The 19,436-nt window shown below is 42.3% G+C and overlaps 1 protein-coding gene across 1 annotated transcript; it reads left to right on the top strand.

Moving 5' to 3' along the window:
- Window positions 1-1,763: 1,763 nt before the first annotated feature.
- Window positions 1,764-15,776, top strand: TNNC1 (troponin C1, slow skeletal and cardiac type). Its single transcript, XM_044451629.1, has 6 exons — window positions 1,764-1,874; window positions 7,740-7,770; window positions 9,062-9,208; window positions 9,478-9,592; window positions 13,825-13,961; window positions 15,287-15,776. Exons 1-6 carry the CDS (start codon window positions 1,851-1,853, stop codon window positions 15,316-15,318), a joined length of 486 nt encoding a protein of 161 aa, XP_044307564.1. The 5' UTR covers window positions 1,764-1,850; the 3' UTR covers window positions 15,319-15,776.
- The last annotated feature ends 3,660 nt before the right edge of the window (window positions 15,777-19,436 follow it).

Genomic DNA, 19,436 nt, shown 5'->3' with positions numbered 1-19,436 from the left:
TTGCATTTCATAGGAACATAAGAAGCTCCCTCTCAGGGCCTGGAAGCAGCTCCCCAAGGCTTCAGGCAGCATTGTTGCCGAGCTCTATAGGGAGAAGCCAGGAGTGGAAGGTGGGGTTTACTATATGTAAAGCATATGCACTACAACTTGCATCTCTCTCAGCACAAAAATGTGCATATAAATCTGCCAATCTGAGTTGAATGCTTCGTGAATCTGATGAAGAGGACGGTATCCACGAATGCTTTGCTTTGTGGCCTCAAGTTATCTCGGACTTATGGTGTCCCTTTGAATGAAAGCCCTCCAGAATGTCCCATCCATGACAGTCCTACTCAGCTCTTCTAAATTCACAGCTGTGGTTCTCTTTATGGAGTCAATCCACCTCATGTTTGGTCTTCTTTTTCTTGTTCTCCATTTAACTTTCTCTAGCATGATTGTCTTCTCCAGGAAGTTTTGCTTTGTCTTGATGTGCCCAAAGTACAACAGCCCAAGTTTTGCCATTTTTGCTTCTAGGAAAAAACTCTAGTTTCATTTGATCCAGGAGCCATCTATTTGTCTTTTTGTCAGTCCAGGGAATTCACAAAAGCTCATGCCAGAATAAAATTGTTAGTTGTCATCTTGTTTTTGTTTTCGGATATTTTTGTTTTGTTTTTTGTTTTGGCTATAGACCATCATGATTATCCCCCTGGAAATCCATGTAAAATGATTGATTTCTTGTCTGCATAGCTCTGTTCATTTAATGTGCACATGTAAATGCTACATGAGTACTTTTCTTGGCGAGTTCATTTTTGGCTTCCTTTACAGTCGTATGCAACACCCTTGGCCAGAGGAGGGAGCTCTGAATCAGTGAAGAAGATTCTTTCTTGTTGAATAGAAATACTCTCCCTAGCAAGGTCTCTACCTGTGCGATCTAAAAGCAAATGATCATCACCTAGAGTAATAATGTAATCGGGTCACACAGATTTTTGCACTGAACACAGCAAAAGTTGGGTCAGGGCTTTGGGTTCTCATACAGCTTGTACAACTTCAGAACACATCTGAAGGGAAAGCATTCAGGCTCTTGTTCTCCTTGAAGACTGTCCCATTACATTTTGCTCGGTGAAAGCACTTTCGAGCAAGCGATTCCCATAGAATGAGGAATTTCCATTGGAGAGAGGACGGCAACAATAATACACTTGTCTGCGGAAGTCATGTATCAGCATCTGCTCTTGACAGTCTTAAAAGTGCATGTCGGCAAGCAATAAGGCCCATGTCTCTCTCTCTCTGGCAGTGTAGTACACATATGGAATCTTGAAAAGACATTAAAATGGGCCATTCTTCTAGTAGGACACCTCTGTTTTTTTGGTGGAAAATCAGCTGGGCATATTGGATGATGAACGCCGGTTTTGTGCTTACCCTCATCACTCATGTGGATGAATGTGGGGACAGCCAGGCTAAAGCCCGCAGCAAATGTGGGCTGTGAGACCCAATATTCTGTCCATGTGCCATCTAATTCCTGAAATAAGCATACACATAGCAAAGATCAGCTTCTGCTTCTGTATCCACTGAAGTAAAAAAGCAAAGCATCAGTGGCATCAGGACCCGGCTTTGGAAATGTCAGCTGTAACAAACTTTGCATACCTCCCCTTAAGACAGGATGAAGAGTTTTGCTTGGAATGGATACCCTGGCCTTTCACGGGTGTATCTATATATGCTTGGCTGTGTAGCAATCAGCAGTTCCTGAATGACACATTTAGGGCTGACAGCCTGCTATATAAGCAAAGCGTCAAAGGACGAAGAGCTAGCAGAGTACTGATATTTGTCTCTGTACACTTTGTCATCTCCTCTCAGCTCCTGATCAACAATCACCAGCTATGGATGATATTTACAAGGCAGCAGTAAGTAAGATTTTCATACATGATGGGACAAATCAAAGACTGGGACGTGCTCCTGAGAAAACATGCTTAGGATTCTGCTGCATGTCTTAACCAGGTGCAATGGATTTGAATATACAGTCTGGAAGCTACACAGCTTAGTTATGTAAATGTTCTATTGTGAATGTTAAATGTAAAACCTTTGATTGAAGTTTTTCTTTTGGTGCAGAGATATGTTATGCTGTTTATGTTCTGCTTCCAAGCAATTTCTTTGCAAATGCATTTTCATATTACTTTAATGCACTCCTACCAGGTTTTGTTCTTATGAAAGTGAACGCTTGCATTGTAGCCCAGTCCTGTGAAGAGAAAGAGGTGTTTAACCCTGGCTTCAATATGCTTAATTCTGCCCAGGACTGGATCTAATTTGAAACTGACTTTCTATTGCTATTGTAGACAAAATATTTATTATTACTACTATGAGCAATGCAACCACTTACCATTTATATTTTGAATACATATTTTCGTAAGTGCCCCTCTCAAGCGGAAGAATTTGTTCTGGAATTAGTCTACTGTCTCTCCTCCTTATTTGTCAACAACTGGGTTTACTTGAAAAATAACATTTTCATATTGTTATATCTATTAGTTTTAATTATTTCTCTTTAAAATGAATTACAAAGTAATATGCCATGCTAAATGGGGAAAGGACATCCAATCCCCATCAATTGTCAGGAACTGAGCTCAAAAATAAGTCAAATGAATAATTGGAGAAATGAATGAAAATAATAGAAATGCCTTTCCTAATTCCATTTTAATTGTGGGGAGAATCCTTGCTTTATTTATAGCGTAATCGGGTGTATTTTCTTCTGTGGCTCAGATTGTTATTAAGAAACCCTAATAAGACAGATGGGCGAAGGAGGATTCCTGCTTTGAGCATATCCTGGTCAAAGCTAAGCTTCCCAAAGTAGGTTTAAGCAGCTGCTTAATGCTGTAAATAATCCACCAAGGCAAAACCATGCTTGGGCAGTGGACACATTTTGGTCTAAAAAGCAAAAGAGTCTTTTTAAACAAAGGCAAATACAAGGCAACACCTGAGAGCACAGCGGCATCTGGATTTTGCATGTTTCTGTTTACAAGCCTTGAAGAAAGCGTGACACCTCACAAGTCACGGCAACCCAGCTGGTGGTTATTGAATTCCCAAGTCCATATTTTGAGGACAGAACACTACTGAGAATAGGCTCAAATACACGGAAGAACATTTTGTTGCCATTATCAATAGCAGTATTTACTGTACTTTTAGTATAGATAAGTGCCTTTATGTCCCTTAGGTGTTTATTTTATACAGTGTGGGGGAAGTTACTGGTTTTTTTGTGCTTTAGGATGAGAATTGGAGCTATCTAGTAAGCTCTTCATCACTGATGGCAGAAGCCAAATTCTTCCAATCTCCATTTTGGGCTCTGGGGAGACAACACAACAGTGCCATGCCAGGGATGGGGAACCTTGTTCAGCTGGAGATTCAGCCAAATTCCGTTCTGGGGAAGCTGTTTTGGGGCTTTGTTCTGCTGGTGGAGAGGACCAAGGGCACAGGGGACAAAAGGGGTGGGAACGAAATACCAGATGATTGTAGCTGGAAGCTCTTAGTGCTCATATCCAAACTTTAAGGAGAGGAATTTCAACTTTTTAGCAGTGGAAAAACTTCAGAAAGCTTGGAAAGCCTCTCACTGATGGGGGCTGGGTGAAAGGGGTGTGGACAGTGTGGGGTTTGGACCCCAGCTGGTCTTGTTTGGGTCCCCAGGCCTGAGGGTCTCCAGCCCTGCTCTTGCCTTCATGGGCTGACTAAGCCTTCCCCTACCTGATGTTGCCCTGACGTTTTAGACTTCAGCTCCCATCAGCCCCAACCAGCTTGGCCAGTGGCCAGAAATGTTGGGAGCTGTGGGTTCAAGGTATCTGGAGGGCTCCGGTCTGGGTAGGCTGGCCTAAAGTGAAGCCTTTGACTTTATTACTTTATAATCTGTTTACTTTGTAGCATTTTGTATCTCTTCCTTTTTTCAAGAAGCTGAGGGCAGCTATTTTATTTTATCTTCCCGACAATCCTACAAAATAGGCTAAGCTGAGAGGGGTAACCTGCAGAGGCTGGCATTCTTGGAGTTTGTAGCCGAGTGAAAATTTGAACCCAGGTCTCTCTCATTCAAGGATGATACACTTGTCATGACTCCACAAAAAACAGCGTCTAGCTTGAGATGAAAGAAGAGCATCATGATTATGTTGTTCATTCATGTATGGTGAACTCGATGACATCTTTAAATGGGTATGGAATGATAAAGCTCATATGGAGCGCAGGAATCCGGCGAATGTATCACCTTGCCCACTCACTTCTCATGCAGAGCTAAGTTTGGAATGGCCTCCAGAAGCTCACAAACTGCACAAAGACCACTGGCAGGGCCATATGTCTGGATAAAAGTCTCCAGCAAAAAATACTAATGTCAGTCAGCTTCTGTGAACAATCAGAAGTGTTATCTTTCTTGCCAGCTCCTCAGGCACTGGGGCATAAAAATAGCCTGCATGCCAAAATAGTCAAGCTATGTGGGACACAGCATGAGGAGAGGCATCAGTTTGCTGTCTCCAGCTACCCAGGGCTGTTGGGGATATGCAGGGTGTTTTTTTATTTTGTTTTTGTCATTACAATGAAAAAGCAACTCTCAGCTGCCCAGTTCCATCACAGCGGCTTAGATAAATGGGATCAGTTTTCACTATGAAATTTTGAACAGATGTCTTGCTGCTATTGTTATCTGTTTCTAATACAGTCAAGTCTGCCTCCACCTCCTCCGTGATTCATCTTCTGGAGCCTTCCAGCTCCTTTTAAATAAAATGCCAGCTTTGTAAGATAGATTGTTTTTATAGGTCAGCAATTTTATAGGCCAGCTCTGGCTCCACAAACAACTTTATAGCTGCAGAAGGGTTTGCAAAATTTATTTATGAGCATCGGTTCATTCCAAAGAGATTATCAGAAGAGAAGCACAGCAGAATACTGCTGATAAGGGACATTGGAGTCATAAAACCCAGAAGAGGCACAAGAAAATGGCTAATGTGCCTGATGGCATCTCACATCTTTATTTACAACCAACAGTGTGCAATACAGCACAGAGATTCATTCCCCAAAGATTCGTGGTGATGATCCCTATTGGGTCAGGTGGTACATATTGAAACTGAGGGTAGTTTTGTTCAACTTTGCTTTGCCAACAATGTGAGTCTTGATCTTGAAGAGGGTCTCAAAGAAGGAAAAATTCAAAACAAAAGAAGTCCAGCTGAATCACACAGGAGTCCATCTGATCTAGCGTTCACCCCACCCTCCGCCCCCCTCACGCCCTCAGAGCCAGATGCCTTTAGGAAGTCCACAATTAAGAGCTCTCCTCCATCCTCTTTAAATCTGGGGGTTGCCTATAGTCATCTTGACTAAGCACTGCTTCAGGGGCTGATTCTACTGTTTGGCAAAGTGAGATGTTGGTGTCTATATAGGGGAAGCAATAGCAGCCCCCACCCTGACAATGAAAGTTATCTCCATGTACTACTGGACTTATTTAGCTATTTAACTTATTTATTTTCTGCTTTGCCTCTCTAAGAAGATCAAAGCAGTGCACACTACAATACTAAAACAACTAAGCAAACAACAACAAAACCCACAAACTATGTAGAAGGGCTCAAAGGCTGATTAAAGAAAAGTTTTACCTGCCCTCCTAAATGCAAGCTATGAAGAAGTCATATTGATCTCTTGGGGGGGGGGGGGGAGTTACAGAGGGGGTTGGGGGGGATTAAGAAAGACCCTCATGAGTCTCCAAAGGGAGTATGAGAAAGGCCTCTGTTAATCTTGAACATTAGTAGATGGACAGTCATGGTCCTTCAGAGAGAAGGGTTCCCAGCCATTTAAAGCTTTGAAGGACTGAAGGAGAACGCTGCTTGTAATAGAAAGTCTGAATTGCACATGAAAATGAATAGACAGCTGGTACAAGAAGGTGGGTTGCAGGAGCCCCACACAGCATCCCCTTAGGAAACCTGGCTGAAGCATTTGAGCATGCAAACATCTTCAAAGACAGCTCCATGTGGTGTATATTATCCTAATGAAGAGGAGATGACCAAGGGCTTTATCTATTGCATCTGCCTTCGTGTCATCAGAGAATTTAGATGTGAGCATTACAGAAAAGTGTTTCCTTTTCTGCTAATGTAATTTCTGGCTGGCACTGTGGTATAGCAGAACAGCTCAAATGCACTAGTAGAAAATGCATTTTCTTTTACTTTTAGATGTAGTACCACATTTTTTCCTGCTTTTAAAAAACTCAGTGTAAGTGCCATTTAAGAACAGAATCTAAATTGGAGAGTCACAATATCCTCTAAAGTACCCATAAACAACCATGAATAAGGAATGACAAGTGCATAATAAATACCTTCTGTACAAAAGCTGAAAAGCATTGATTACCATACTCAGATCAGAAGGTTCCAGAAGGAGATGCAGCTGGTAATCTGTCTCAATTGTGTAAAGATGCTCCTGGCTATGACCAGAAAATCCAAGTCTTAAGACTGGGCCCAAGAACTCTTCCAACTCTAGATCCAGAGGGAGTGACACTAGTTCTTGCAACAACTGGTGATATTTGTATTTTATCTTCGTAAGCTGTCCTGAGGCTTTTGCAAAGGATGGCATATAAATATCCTAAATAAATAAATAAACTGAATACCCAAACTGAAACCCTCTCCACTGATTGGAAGAGCCTCCATCTTGCCTGGATTTAGTATCGGCTTGCCAGCTCTCCTTCAGCCTGTTATTCTCACAGCAGGGGTGAGGAGTGCTCAGCCTAATGTGAGGGCAGGCAGACTGCAGGCCTCCTCAAGCCTACGTGGGCTAAATGACATCAGGGCACATGGGCACAGCCCCTGGCATCACCTGGCCCCTGGTCCAAGGACCAGGTGCAATTCCTTCAGCTGACGCTTCTATCAGGGACCTGGCTTTGCTTGGCACGTGTTTTCTCCACCCAGAGAAAGCCGCCGTGCAACAAACCCGAGTCCCCAACAAAGGCATACTTGAAGATGCCACGGATTGAATGACATGTTCAGTGTGCTGTTTCCACTTCCCGATGGAAGGGTGAGTGCAGCACATTGACTGGAATCCTGCAGTTATTTCCATTAGATGATTCGGAATAGCAACAGGGATTCCCTTTTGTGTGCGCATGCCATCAGCCATTTTGCTAAAGCGAATCATTATCCAGTTGTCAAGACTCCAGTCCACAAGAACTTGTTCCATGGTGACTCTAACATGAGCTGCCTCAGTCAGTGACTTTGGGCGGGTGAACTGATCTTATGAACTGGTGGAAATGATATAACTTCCCAGCTCTGTTAATGTAGCAGAACCAAGATATGACGAGCTGAGAATTGAATATTTTGGAAGCAGTCACAAGCCTGGTTCAAAACTGCAAGAGCTACAGCAAAAGTCAACAGGCACTGAGTTCAGAACATCACAAAGATATTGTATAAATCAGCATTTAGTAGGATTAGACAGTATCATTAGACAGTATAAATGCTGTATAAATCAGCATTTGGGAGCTGCTGGCTAAATCTTATGAGAAAAAGGAACCAGATGAATCACACCAACCTTCCCTAAACTGATGCTTTGGGCTGTAAATTTCTGCATTTCTGCCAACCGGTCATGCTGGCTACAGCTGATGGGAGTTGAAGTCCAAAGCATCTGACACGGCTTATCACAGTGAGAATCCACTTGACTGAACTAACAGGATGTCTAAATGTATAAACAGTTATATGTATACAATCTGATTAACAATGAATTGGCCTTTATTGTAATATTAATAATATTTAAATAATATTATGTATTATTTATTTTAACAACAGGTTGAGCAGTTGACAGAAGAACAAAAAAATGGTGAGTATATGCCATTTATCTTCCCAGTTATGAATGGGACTGATGGATACTGGCTTCAAAGTGCTGTTTAGGAAAAGGTTGGAATCCTTACAGTAACCTTTGTCAGGCTTCATCTTTAAGGCCAATATATTTTGGGACTGGATCCAAGATCTGCCTTCTACTACATCTCCGTTTATGGAAGGTGCTTCAACCTGATTTTGGGGGAACCTCCATGCCCCCCCTGTTGTCACAGCTCCCCTTGTTCAGCAGGGTCCTCTAACTCCCTGGGTTGTATTTAAAAGGTGCTGCTGTGAGGAAGGCCCATTTCCACCAGTTTAGTAGCTCCTGCTTAAACATGGATCCAAACTTTGCTATTTTCAGTGGCTTGCTGTGAATTGTAGCTTGCACTCCAAACATGGAAATATAGCAGTCCAGGCAGAAAAGTACAGTCTTGAGGGCTGATGTCCCATTGTGCAATTAGGAGACTTTCTGAAAGTCCTTTCTTTCCTTTCATTCAGGACTAAGTTGAAGAATGTAGCTTGCTTCAAAATTGTTTGCAACCCATCCCCCCAACCATCTAATCTCGTATCCACACAACTGCTGAACTATGCTTGTCTTGATTGTATGTTACGCATTTTTAAATTAAAAAACAGCAACACATTCAAGTACAATCTGGAAACATTAAAAGAATTGAATGTGCCACTGCCACCTTCTGTGGGATGTGGATTGCATCTCAATTCTGAGAAAATATTGCAATCTTTCTCTAATGAGGTTCATCCAGTTGTCTAAAGTGCCAAACGAAATTCATTTCAGCTATAAAGCAAATAACTGTATTTACAGATTTCTTCCATCACCAATTTGCAGAGCTAAGATAAGAAGAAAGCGTTAAAAAACACCCTAAGTTATTAGCTACTGCTGTGCAGGATACTTCCAACCTTCTGTAAAACAATGGGAGCTGTGTATTTGCTTAATGCCCTTATGAGAAACTCGGTTGTTCATTCAGCCTTTTGATTTTAGTTGGCCAAATTTATACTAGAGGGGCAACCAATCTGGCTGGCATCATTGAAAGAAAGAAATAGAAAGTTGCTGGACATTGTCTGTTCATCATAGCATAGTTTGATACAGTTTTCAGCTTTCTGCAACTGGTACTTTTCAGATGCTTTGGAATACAACTTCCATCAGCCCCAACAACTGCCATGCTGGTTGTGGGTGATGGGAATTGTTGTCTAAAGCACCAGGTTATGGAAGCTTGTATTAGGCTTTTACTGGTAAGTTCAGCATAATAAATCATGGGTTTTGGTTCTTCCTTCAGAATTCAAGGCTGCTTTTGATATCTTCGTCCTGGGTGCAGAAGATGGATGCATCAGCACCAAGGAGCTGGGGAAGGTGATGAGAATGCTGGGGCAGAATCCTACTCCTGAGGAGCTACAGGAGATGATAGATGAAGTAGATGAGGATGGTGAGCCATTTCTTCTGGTTGGTTATAAGCACCTGGGAAGATGGGTTAATATAGCCCTAAAAGGTTGATGACCCCTGATGTGAGTGATAGCAATTTACAGAATTGTCCAAATTGGAAACAAACAGTAATCTCTACCAGCTTTTCTGATATCTGATAGCTCTGTAAATGGCTAATATTTGACCAAGTTCTGAACTCTGAAAAAATATTTATGGAAACGTTTTCAAGCTGAGGGATCCATTTTCTTGGTTGTTTTCTTCTCCCATTGACAGGCAGTGGCACTGTAGATTTCGATGAGTTCTTGGTTATGATGGTCAGGTGTATGAAAGATGACAGCAAAGGAAAATCGGAAGAAGAACTTTCAGATCTCTTCAGGATGTTTGACAAGTAAGTGCTGTGGTTAGCCTTTGTTACAGCTCTAGGGACTGGTCCAGTTGAGCCAGGATGCTTCTGACATCCACATCTTGCCCTGGGTTGATCAGCAGTAATACAGAGGAATGAGAAAAGCCAACGAATTTCCACACTGCCTCTTCACTGTTATAGTGCCCACCTCTTTATGTTTATTTAGATCCAGTTCAGAAAAGATACCAGTTTACATGAAAATGGGCCAACACAATGTGAAGTCTATATACCCTTTCCTTATTTTAAGCTGGCAAGGGGACCCAGCTTTGCGTGGGTGGGAATATCCCTTAGTTTGATCCAGTGAAGCCTTCAAGTGAACATGCGCAACTGTTAAAGTGGGACACCTTGTGCCCGTCTTGTCTGAGCAGACCCACACGAACTGGCACCCCTAGGAATGGCCCTGCCATAGTACATCCTTGCAGCCTCTCCTCAATCTTGCTGTATGAGGGGAGATTGAAAGCAGTGGTTGTGTTTAGACTGGAGAAGGGAAGATCTGATAGCACACTACAAGTACTTGAAAGGCTGTCACAAAGAGGAGAGACAGGATATCTTCTCGATCATCCCAGAGTGCAGGGCAAGGAATAATGGGCTCAAGTTACAGGAAGCCATATTCTGGTTAGATATGATGAAAAGTTCCTGTTAGAGCAGAACAACAATGGAACCGAGGACCTAGGGAGGTTGTGGGCTCTCTCACACTATTCAAGATGCAACTGGGCAGCCATTTGAAAGGGATGGTGTAACTTGGTGTGCTGCATTAGCAGGCGGTTGGACCCAATGGCCCTCTGCCCCTTCCAACGCTACTGTTCTGTGTTTCTAAGAAAGGGGTCTTTCTACTCCATTTTCCTGGGGGAGTGGTCTGCCCACAGCATGGAGGAGAGGGCAGGCTGTCCCTTAGCCTACTACTCTCCCTTGGCTTCAAATGGTATGGTTTGGAAAATTATGTGCTGGTTAGGAAAGTCTACCCTAGCAGCTGAGCATGATACAGCAGGCTTCAGTCACATTAACACATTAAAATTAATTCAGATTAATTAATGTGATGCAAAAGGAAAATCACCCTAACTGCATGACTCTTGGGTCTCCTTTATCTGCATGCCAAGTTCCAGGTGTTTATATTTCACAGTCTAATGACCAAAACACAGACATGCCCTCTCTTATTATTATAATAAGCTTTCTGTCCTCATCATTCCACTCCTAAAAAAGGTTATTAGTGGCTACTAGCCTGGGTGACTATGTGCTACCTCCCTTAGAAAGTAAATTTACTGTTAATTTATATTAATTTAAGTAAGTTTATTTATGTATGTGAGCCGCCCCGAGGCTTCGGCGAATGGGGCTGCATAGAAGTCTTCTAGATAGATAGATAGATAGATAGATAGATAGATAGATAGATAGATAGATAGATAGAAAGGTGGCCTGCCTGCATGCACAGTAGTTGAGGAGCTTGGCCAGGTGAAGGTCTTGCACCCATCCTGCTTGAAGGACCCCCATGGGCAGCTGGTTTGCCATTGTGTGTACAGAGTGCTGGATTAGATGGACCTTGGGTCTGATCCAGCAGGACTTTTCTTAGGTTCTTATCTTCTTTAATATTCGCTAACGGTTTATTCATTATGGAGCATCCTGAGCTCCAGTTCCCTGTGGCTTCTTTGCCCCAGTAAGGGAGGGATGACGAGTGGCTCTGGGGTGGGGGCTTTGCTGTGAGTGTTTTCCACATCAAGCCATGGAGGACAGAACCATGTGGTGCTTTCATTCATATGTAAACAGAATGACAAAGAAAGAAGATGTGATATATTAATAAGCCCCAAGCAAGGTAAACTCAAGTAAGGTGAGGCTTAAGCAAAACTTGGAAAGAAACTTAAGCAAAATTCAGAAATGTAAGAATGGAAGGACATCAATTTGGGCATATCAGAATCTTAAAATACCTTTCTTGTTAACACACTCTCCAGTTTTATATACTACAGCAGCCTCCCCCAACTTGTAACCCTCCAGATATGTTGGATTGCAACTCCCATAATTCCCAGACAGATGGGGAATTATGGAAGTTGCAGTCCTATTAGCTAGAAGACACCAAGTTGGGGAAGGCTGTATTAGAAGAGAAAATAGAGGGGAAGATACTTAGAATTACAAAGCATCCATTTTACCTAATGCATATCTTCTAGTAAGGAACATTTCTTCTATGTTTTCATCAAACCTAAGCGGGTCACATTCATGGAATCAGAGCTTCCTCTAGGCAGAACTAATCACATCCTTTAGTTGCAGTGCAAACCCTCCTATTTTACAGGAATTAAATCTTTTAATTCAGAATCAGGTCAGTCTGTGAGGCAGCGCTTACTTTTGAAATAGCCAAGGTAAAAATGCCCTCATTTATATGCAGATTAAATAAAGGTATGGAAATCTCATTAGGGAAATCACTTCTGCTCTGTGGGATGATGTTTGCATAACTATCAGGCAGGATAGAACAGCATGATCAAAGAGAATTAATAGCATGGACGTAGTTTAAACCTAAATTTTAAACCAGCAACCTGAATTCCATAGTGTCCAAGTCTAATGCAAGTTAAGAGGTATTATGGAAATGTAATAATATGGCCAATAAAATACAGACAAAACTGATCTCTCTACTTAGTAAATAATACTCCTGTATCTCCATTAGAATGTCTAGTGCAGCACAGAAAATTTTGAATTCTGTTTATAGATTACAGTGACTAATGAAACAGAAAGTCTTGAAAGAAGATGTTTTTGACTTCCATCTTCTTTAGCTGCTCTGTCATGAATCACAGAATACTATAGAGATTTAAGAGAGCAATTCACTGCTTTTCAGTCAAAAAGTAAGATATAAAAGGTTACATTTTAAAAATATTTTGAAAAGATCTTTAAAAGGTTAAATTTTACAGATTTTTTAAAAAAGATAAAATACAGTAAAATATACTGAAAGCATAACCATATTTGTATCTACCCAGAAGTTAGTCTCATGCAGTTCAATGGGGTTTATGTGATGTTGAGCTCTTCCAGTATGGAGAGAAGCAAGCTATATGTATTGTGTTTCAAACATATGCAGCTGCTATACAAAAATAAACATCTGTGTAAAAACATGCTGTTCTGTGTACCTCTGCAGTGCTAAGAAGATAGTTATCTCATAGTAGAACTAAACCAGAGCCCTTTTGTCAATCTGGGAAGACAGGAATCATCCTGTTCTCCTGACTTTGATCTGGGACACACTGGGAAACCATCACATTTAAGAGGTACACGGTTCCACAACTAGAATCTTCATTTTAGCTACGTGGCACTGAAGTGTTCAATCTACGGTAACCTTGTCTTGGGCCACAACTAGTGCAGGAGAAGGTCTTGACCAATTAAGCGGTAGCTTAAAGCCACTCAGAGGGGTGGAATTCAGGAAGCGGCAATGCTGTGGCCATGCGATGATGATGCAGCAAATGACAGCTGAGACAACCCATGAAGCATGCAGCTTATCTGATGCAACCAGTTTGCCCTTCCATTATAGGCATTTATTTAACTGGACGGTCATCCTGTGCTGTCTCAGAGCAGGTTGCAGAGGACTCAGAGCAGACTGCAACATTTAAAAAATCGAAGCATAAGATACAATCTCAGAATTATTGTAAAATATAATCTTAGAATTAGCAAGGCACCGTGAGTGTAAAGAAGACTCCAGGATCATCTTTCTGTGAGCCTTCACACATGGGGAGTATGTGGATGTGATAGAGAACACATTTTAGCTGATCTTAGAGATCAAAATACTACCCAAGGGATGGCCCACACACTCTGCAGTCAATTGGTAATTTCTACAGAATTCTGTCCAGTAGCTTCAAAGCTGCAAAAGCATACATTAGGAGTCACGTATCTGAAGGGAAGGTCAAACTCAACTCGCCAAGGAGAGTTGTTGCAAAGGAATCTAGTCACTGCTGCCACTGGAACTTTTAAAGCCAGTGACATGTGTGCAAGAACAGCAAAAAATGCAATTACTATTTCAGTGGAAATAAGGGTCTATATTCCTCCTCTCGTCACTTAAACTGTAAGACTTTCTGATCATTTCTTTACTGCTGCTTAGTTTGCTGCAATGATTGTCTTCTCCTCACTCATGGGCCAACATTTAAGCAGGAACCAAAACTCTGGTGATGCATTTTTAATTCAAATTTCCTTGGTTAGAACTGCCTAAGAGTTCTGTGAGCAAAACTCTTCTCTTTATGAAATCTTCCATCCTTTTACAGAAATGCGGATGGATACATAGACCTGGATGAGCTAAAGCTGATGTTGCAGGCCACAGGAGAAACCATAACTGAAGATGACATTGAGGAACTGATGAAGGATGGAGACAAAAACAATGATGGCAAGATTGACTATGATGGTGAATGTGTTTGTGTGCTATTTTACATTTAAAAAGAACTATGAAAGCAGCACAGGATGGAAATGTATCTAAGAGAGATGCAAACTTTGAAATTTAGAGCTATGTCTTAAAGCCCAAGGGTGTTCCTTCCAGCTAAATAAAGATGGAAGTCCTCGGGGGCATTGTAGAAACATAGAAACAGAGCGAGTCAGAAGGGGCCTCCTGGGCCATCTAGTCTGACCTCTGGCACCAGCTGGCTCCGCTCACTACATGCCCACCATGTGGACGTCCAGCCTATCCTTGAACACCCGCACCGATGGGGCCTCAACCACCTCCCAGGGAAGGCCATTCCACACCCTCGGGGTCATAACTGTCAGGAAGTGCTTCCTGGCATCCAAACGAAACCTTGGCTCCCTGAGCTTTGCTCCGTTGGACTGCGTCCTGCCTTCCTCTGCAGGGGAGAACAGGTCTCTATCCATCTCCATGTGACATTCCCTCACATACCTGTATGTCACCAACATATCCCCTCTGAGTCTCCTCTTCTCCAGGCTGAAGAGACCCAGTTCCCTCAGTCTCGCCTCATACCCCATCCCCTGCAAACCGGCCACCAACCTTGTGGCCCTACGCTGCACTGACTCTAACCTGGCTATATCCTTTCTGTAATGAGGGACCCAAAACTGAGCATAATACTCCAGTTGCGGGCGCAGCAGAGTTGTATAGTGGTAGTAACACCTCTCTTGATCTAGAAGCCACACTTCTGGCTATGCAACCAAGCCCTCTTGACCACTGCATCACACTGCTGACTCATGTTGTACATGTACTAGTCTCTGGAACACCCTGTTTGCTCATTGTGTGAATACTTCTGCAGTTCCTGATGCTTCATGTTGAATCTGTTGGTACAATCTTCCATATCGGAAATTGGCTTTTGATGATCCAGACACAGGAACATAAAATAAAATATCCATGTAAGAAATGCTCCAATACAGTGCTTTGGTCCATTGAGATCAATGCACCTGGAGTCCTTAATTCTCTTGAGCTCTAGCCATTGTTTCCTTAACATTTGGCTTGAGAAATAACAGGCTAATTTTAGCCTAAGAAAGGTATGAAGCAGGGAAGGATAAAGGCATAATCCATACTTTTGCATGACCATCAATACACACAGTCCTTGCAAAAGCACAGCTCACCATGGGGAAAGGGAAGTCCATATGTGGCACAGCAGATGCAGGGTGGGGAAGGAAAGAACTGGCAAGAGCCATGAAAATCACCAAATCACCAAATTTATATCATGCTAAATCACCAAATGTTATATCATGATACAAGCATCTTTGGCTTTCTTTCTTTGACAGAATTCCTGGAGTTTATGAAAGGTGTTGAATAAACCTGAGATTTCTGGAACAGCCTCATCTTTTGAACATCTCCGGTTTTGTCTTCTGCTATTTCATCAGTTCAGTTTCTTTAGAATTTGCAAGAAGTAATGCACCAAACATGGTGAACGTCAGGAAAACTTGAGTTATCACTTTTTAAGTGCCCTGGTTATAGTCACTCTTTGGAAATTTACTGAGTCAACTTATTATTGTCCTTTCATTGCTATTGGCGTCAGCGATCATATGTTCCTTAATGTCTGAATGGATTGCACATGTTACAGTGAAAAAGTAGGCTTGAGTGACTATTAAAACACTTAAGCATCCACTAAAAATTCTGACTTAACAATGCAAAATGCCAGCTCTTTCTTCTTGTACTTCATCCCCAGCCAACGTTAAGTGATATGTAAAAATTCAGAGCATACAAAAATAAGATTTGTTTTTGAAATACTAATAAAATTATTTGAAAATTGGACTGGTCCTTGGTTGTTTTTTGAGAAACCATCCGCCATTACAAGCTGTCATGTATCCCTTTCAGAAGAAGGTAAATTCAAATGTATGATGGCCATGTTGAATATTCCATGGATTCCCCAAACACTTCCCCCTCCATTCTAAGTTTTGGAAATAGAAATATGCTATCTTAGCTGATATTTACCCAGTTCTGCAGCCAATAACACTTTCTGTACCCATTTTAAGCAAAACAATAGACACAAATTTGAGGCTTTTATATATGAAGCATAAACGGTGCACTCATCATTTCCTAGTCATAGTTCTTTATGGATTCCTAGATGATGCTGTGATTTCAAGTTGTACTTTTTTTTTAGGACAGGGAAAATGTGATATTTCACTGTAAAAGCAAATCCCCCCTTTTACTTGTGTAGTTCTGCTATATAATATTGCCACCTACAACTTAGGCAGAAAATCAGGAGAGGAAACACTCCTGATTTAACCCTCAGCTCTGAATTCTGCCACAAAACCAAAAGCGCATTCAGTGGATTAACAGCTGATTAGCAGCCTCCTATGGAAATGCTCTTGGAAAACACAAACCTGGAGGCTCTTATGAAAGCATTTGAGCAACTGCTCAGAAGATACCAGAAAAAAGTTATTGTGCCAGATCAGGGGTGACAGAAGAGGATTGTTGGAAGCTGCCTTGAACAAAGTCAAAATATTGGCTCATCTATTGTTAACACAGAATGGCACCATTTCTCCAGGGTTTCAGGCAGGAGTTTCTTTAGTCCATTGTGGAGATGTGGGAGATCCATCCTTGAACCTTTTCCAAACAAAGCACACACTAAGCCACTGAGCTAGAGCAGTTCTACTGAAGAGTTAAGGTTCAATAGCACAGAGTAACCCGATTCATACGCTTCCCACCACAATTTCTCTCTGAAGAATCATAAACTTGGGGCAGTGGGTTGCCATGCATCAGTATTCCCACCCATCCCAGCAGAAGATTTTAACCAGACATTTTTCTTTAAAAGTAAAGCTGATTTACAGAAGAATAAGATGACAGACTTAAGAATGTTGGCTACCATCTATTTCAAAGACCTAAAGCCGACTTCATACCATCATTGTACAACTAACAGCACTCTCACTAACTTAAAATGAACTCACATTTTTATTCATCACTAGAAGTTTGATCCTAAATGACACAGAACAATAAAGATTAGATTCATGTTTATGCTATGCTGCTGGAGAGGTATGATGCATAAAAACAAACCTGTTCTTATAATAATAGCAAATGTGCTTTTTAAATAACTTGGCTCCAGGGCTTTTAAATTTATTACACATCCTTCTTCCAGGCACAGAAACTGCATGCTAATGACAGGGATAATGTATTAGTGTAGCAATGCCTTTTGTAAGAAGCATAACAGGAGAATTATAAGAGATTATTATCCTTTGCACAGGGATGACTTCTCATGAAACAAAAGGGAAAAATGAATCATTCTAGGTTTGCTTTGAATGCCTCAGTATTCCTTGGATCCAATGCAACATGCAACTCCAGTGCTTGCTTGGAATTGGCCAGTGAAAAGAAATACAAGTTTGGTCTTGGAGTGCTAATGATTTTTGGTACATTCCTGGGCATCTGGCTCAACGGAATGGTCATCATACTAACAATCAGGCACAAGTTTCTCAGGATTCCTATTAACTATGCTGTGGTGAACTTGTCAGTCGCAGACATGCTCAGCATAGTCATCGGACTCTGTCCTGCCATGGATGCTAATCTACAAGGATATTCCTTCCAAAGCACATCATTCTGCATCTTCCAGGGATTCTGTCTTGCTCTGTTTGGTAAGTGTTTCTCTCACTTGGAATGAAATACGTGCTACACGCCTAATAGCACAGTCTGTGGCTCCACTGGCCTGTGCGCAGGCATCCACTTATGCAACAGGATTTCTCCTCTCCTCTCCTTGCTGCAGCTGCATGCATATACCCACCTTTGCTCAGGAGGGTCCTCAAACTTTCTGGAGTCGATCTGGGGGCTGCAAGGGGAGGGAAAGCCTATTCTGCTGGCCAAACAACACCTTTGGAGGAACCTGTATGCGCATTGAAGTATGCAAGCCCCATATTGTGTGTGTGAGTAGAAACTTACTCATGCATGGGACCAGCAGTCCCCTCCAAATCGCTTGTTTTTGCTATGCGGTATGCATTGAGACAGCTTCCTAGCGTTTTTCCTAATCCCAAATGTATTGGAAATTTATGGATAACATTTTGTTTAAAATGAGGGGAATTCCCAGAATTCTGGGCAAATACTGTGTTAAACTCTAGTGTGAAGGTAACACAGTGCCTAAATATCCTATACCGGTGGGTGGGGACTTCTTTGAAAGCCTGCATCTGAATGCCATCCTTGAATTTCTGGAGCGTGAAATGCTCAACCTCCTTTGCAGTGAGTGGTTTGGACGATGATCCAGGTACTGCGAGGGGTTCAGTTCGTTTCCACAAAGGCAGAAGCCGGTGCGACGAACTTGCCTGCTGTGCGGCGGTACTCCTCTTTCAGCAACCAGAGCTCTGGTTGGGGGGAGAGCCTCAGGCCCACTGGGAGATCTTTCCTGATGGAGGAGGAAGGGGCAGGGAGGGGCCCGAAGAGAAGAGGCGGAAAGGAAATCTCCGGGCCAGGAGCGGCACACACTCCTGCTGGAAGGCTTCGCTCCCCTGAGCTTTGACCTGCTGCCTTATCTGCGATCCCCCCTCCCGCGCTTCTCCCTCCGGAGAGAAAAGCCTCCCTCTGAGGGTGGCCGTGCGAAGGGACCATCCTCAAGGACATCCGCACCGCCGCCTCTCCCGGGGGGCCTTTTGCAAGCCTCTCTCGCCGTGGCCCTCTCGCCCTTCCTCCGCGACTGGCAAGTCTTTTGTAGGATCAGGGAAGGCGGGACTGTGACGTGCTTAGACCGCTGCAACTTCTGCACGGACCGGCCTCTCCTTTGCAGGCGTGGGCGAGTTTTTGGGGTGGCCTTGGCCGAAGAACCCCCCCTTAACCTACGAGAGAGGAACGCGGTGTGAACATGACTGTGGGCTGCCCATCTCACACTGAGGACACATTATTAATCTAGTTGGGGCGTCTTGGCAGTTGCAGGGCATTTTCTGCCTTGTGCCGTAGGGTAGGATTTATTTATTTTTGGACTTTTAGCCCACCGCATTGGCCACAAAGTGGGTCAAAAATGAAGAAATATACAATTAAAATACAATTAAAATAGCAACTGTTAGAGCAATAAAATCTAACAAGTAAAACTAAACAGAACCGAAGATCAACAGAAAAGGCACAACAACACTCTATAGTCAGATATAAAATATTAAAACCATTTAAATCATTCTAACAGTTCAACTATTGGGAAAATAAAAAGTTAATCTGGTGCCAAAAAGAATACAAAGAGGTGCCAGGTGAACTTTGGGGAGCTGGTTGCAAAGTATATACTGTCTGCTTAGCCAGTAGCTCTTATGAATGGTTTTCAGCAAGATTAAAAACCCAGCACAATGAAACAATACAGTTTAAATAAAATGCATAAATAAATAAAAACAATGAACAATTCAGGTGATCCAACGACAGTATAAAACTACATAGAACTTTATCTTATTTAACTAAAATACTGGGAAAATAAAAAGAACATTTACCGAATAGCATAAAGACTCGGCACCCAAT

Source organism: Varanus komodoensis, unplaced genomic scaffold, assembly GCF_004798865.1.
Source record: "Varanus komodoensis strain SLA01 unplaced genomic scaffold, ASM479886v1 scaffold6_2, whole genome shotgun sequence".
Lineage (NCBI taxonomy): Eukaryota > Metazoa > Chordata > Lepidosauria > Squamata > Varanidae > Varanus > Varanus komodoensis.
This window is presented reverse-complemented; position numbering and strand designations above follow the sequence as displayed.